This window comes from Gregarina niphandrodes (assembly GCF_000223845.1).
Source record: "Gregarina niphandrodes unplaced genomic scaffold scaffold00011, whole genome shotgun sequence".
NCBI lineage: Eukaryota > Apicomplexa > Conoidasida > Eugregarinorida > Gregarinidae > Gregarina > Gregarina niphandrodes.
The window spans coordinates 268,344-269,728 of NW_011645781.1; the positions used below are offsets into that span (position 1 = coordinate 268,344).

The following is a 1,385-nucleotide window of genomic DNA, read 5'->3' on the forward strand; positions in this document are numbered from 1 at the left end:
CCCCCCCAAACCCCCCAAAGCCCGTTGGTACGTAGACATTATTTGAATGACGTGCGGGAATGACGTGCGGGAATGACTAGAAATTTTATGTTGGGTTCCGAACGTATAACTAAAAGAAAGCCGTAATGAAAACGTGATTTTCTGAAGCTCATTATTCCGTAGATGGAGGCGAAGTGAAGGGAGTGGCACCGGTGCCGGGTTTGTGGGTTTGAATGTTTCGAGGAATACTGAGGTTCCAGTAGTCGCAACGGTTGCCGGTAAAGTTCCGCACCATCCTAAAAACTACTCATGTAAGAGGCATCCTATGACAAGGATAAGGACCGAATTCGAGGGCAGGGATAAGGACCGAATTCGAGGGCAGGGATAAGGACCGAATTCGAGGGCAGGGATAAGGACCGAATTCTTGAGGGCAATGGTCATTGTGTTTAGATGAGGACCATCCGGCTGATGTTAGAATCCGAGCGACGGGAAAGTTCGATGAGTGTTTAGTTGGTCTATGCAAAGGTGTATATGCTTATATGACTGATGTGAGTCGTGTAGAGCCAAAGGAAGTGATGACAGTGGATATTCCAAAGTCTGAGAATTTGAGTCAGTTTATCTTCAATGTGGTGAACTGTGTGTTTGAGTTATACTGCGACCAATATTTTATGGTCCGGGAGATGGAATTGGAGCTGCCTGCAACATTGATGGAGGCGTCGACGAAAGAGTTGATTTGTTCCGATTGGTCGACACTGACTTGTGAGGGTTCGGTATTGGGTGATAGTATCCGAGGTATATGTTATGGTGAAAAGTTTGACGGTAGTCGACACTCTCAAGGTACTGAGGTTAAGGCGATTACCAAACATGACCTTGAAGTGAGCGCTCTTGACACTGATGTCATGACGATCTGTATGCTGATTGACATCTAATGTGGTGTGCGTCTGAGTAGTACGTCTGAGTAGTGGTACGTCTGAGATTAGTGCGTCTGAGATTATTGCGTCTAATGAGAACCTTGGTGCGATTTGTGTCTGAAGCTCGGTGGTGTTTTTTTGCGAATGGATTTAGTAAACAATAGCGGGGGGGCAGACGCCCCTGTCAGAGATCACGCGCGAGGCGGCAGAGAGCAGTTTCATTGGAAGGATGTAGCCAGCCAACCAATCAAAGACCGAGAGTGCTACCTCGGCCAGTCAGTGATGGTCGGAATGCAAGGCAAAAAAGGCCGCTTCTCGCGCAATGAATGGTGGACACGACCGGAAAATGCCGCTGGAACCAACCCCGCGGATGGAGACGAGTTGGAACGAATCAAGGCGAAAGAACGGGAACTTAGGGACCACCACCTGTAAGTCGTCTTCACCAGATGTAAGCCGAAGCGCCGAGACCGGCCTAAATGAAGTCTCACAGTAGGG

At 48.5% G+C, this 1,385-nt stretch overlaps 2 protein-coding genes across 2 annotated transcripts; both read left to right on the plus strand.

Moving 5' to 3' along the window:
• Nucleotides 1-162: 162 nt before the first annotated feature.
• On the plus strand, nt 163-908 carry GNI_069450 (archease; the record flags this gene model as incomplete). Its single annotated transcript, XM_011131965.1, has 2 exons — nt 163-290; nt 430-908. Coding segments are annotated over 2 exons (607 nt in total), but the record flags the coding sequence as incomplete, so codon positions are not given.
• A 126-nt stretch (nt 909-1,034) lies between these two features.
• On the plus strand, nt 1,035-1,322 carry GNI_069460 (kinase phosphorylation protein; the record flags this gene model as incomplete). Its single annotated transcript, XM_011131966.1, has 1 exon — nt 1,035-1,322. One exon carries the CDS (start codon nt 1,035-1,037, stop codon nt 1,320-1,322), a length of 288 nt encoding a protein of 95 aa, XP_011130268.1.
• Between the last annotated feature and the right edge of the window lie 63 nt (nt 1,323-1,385).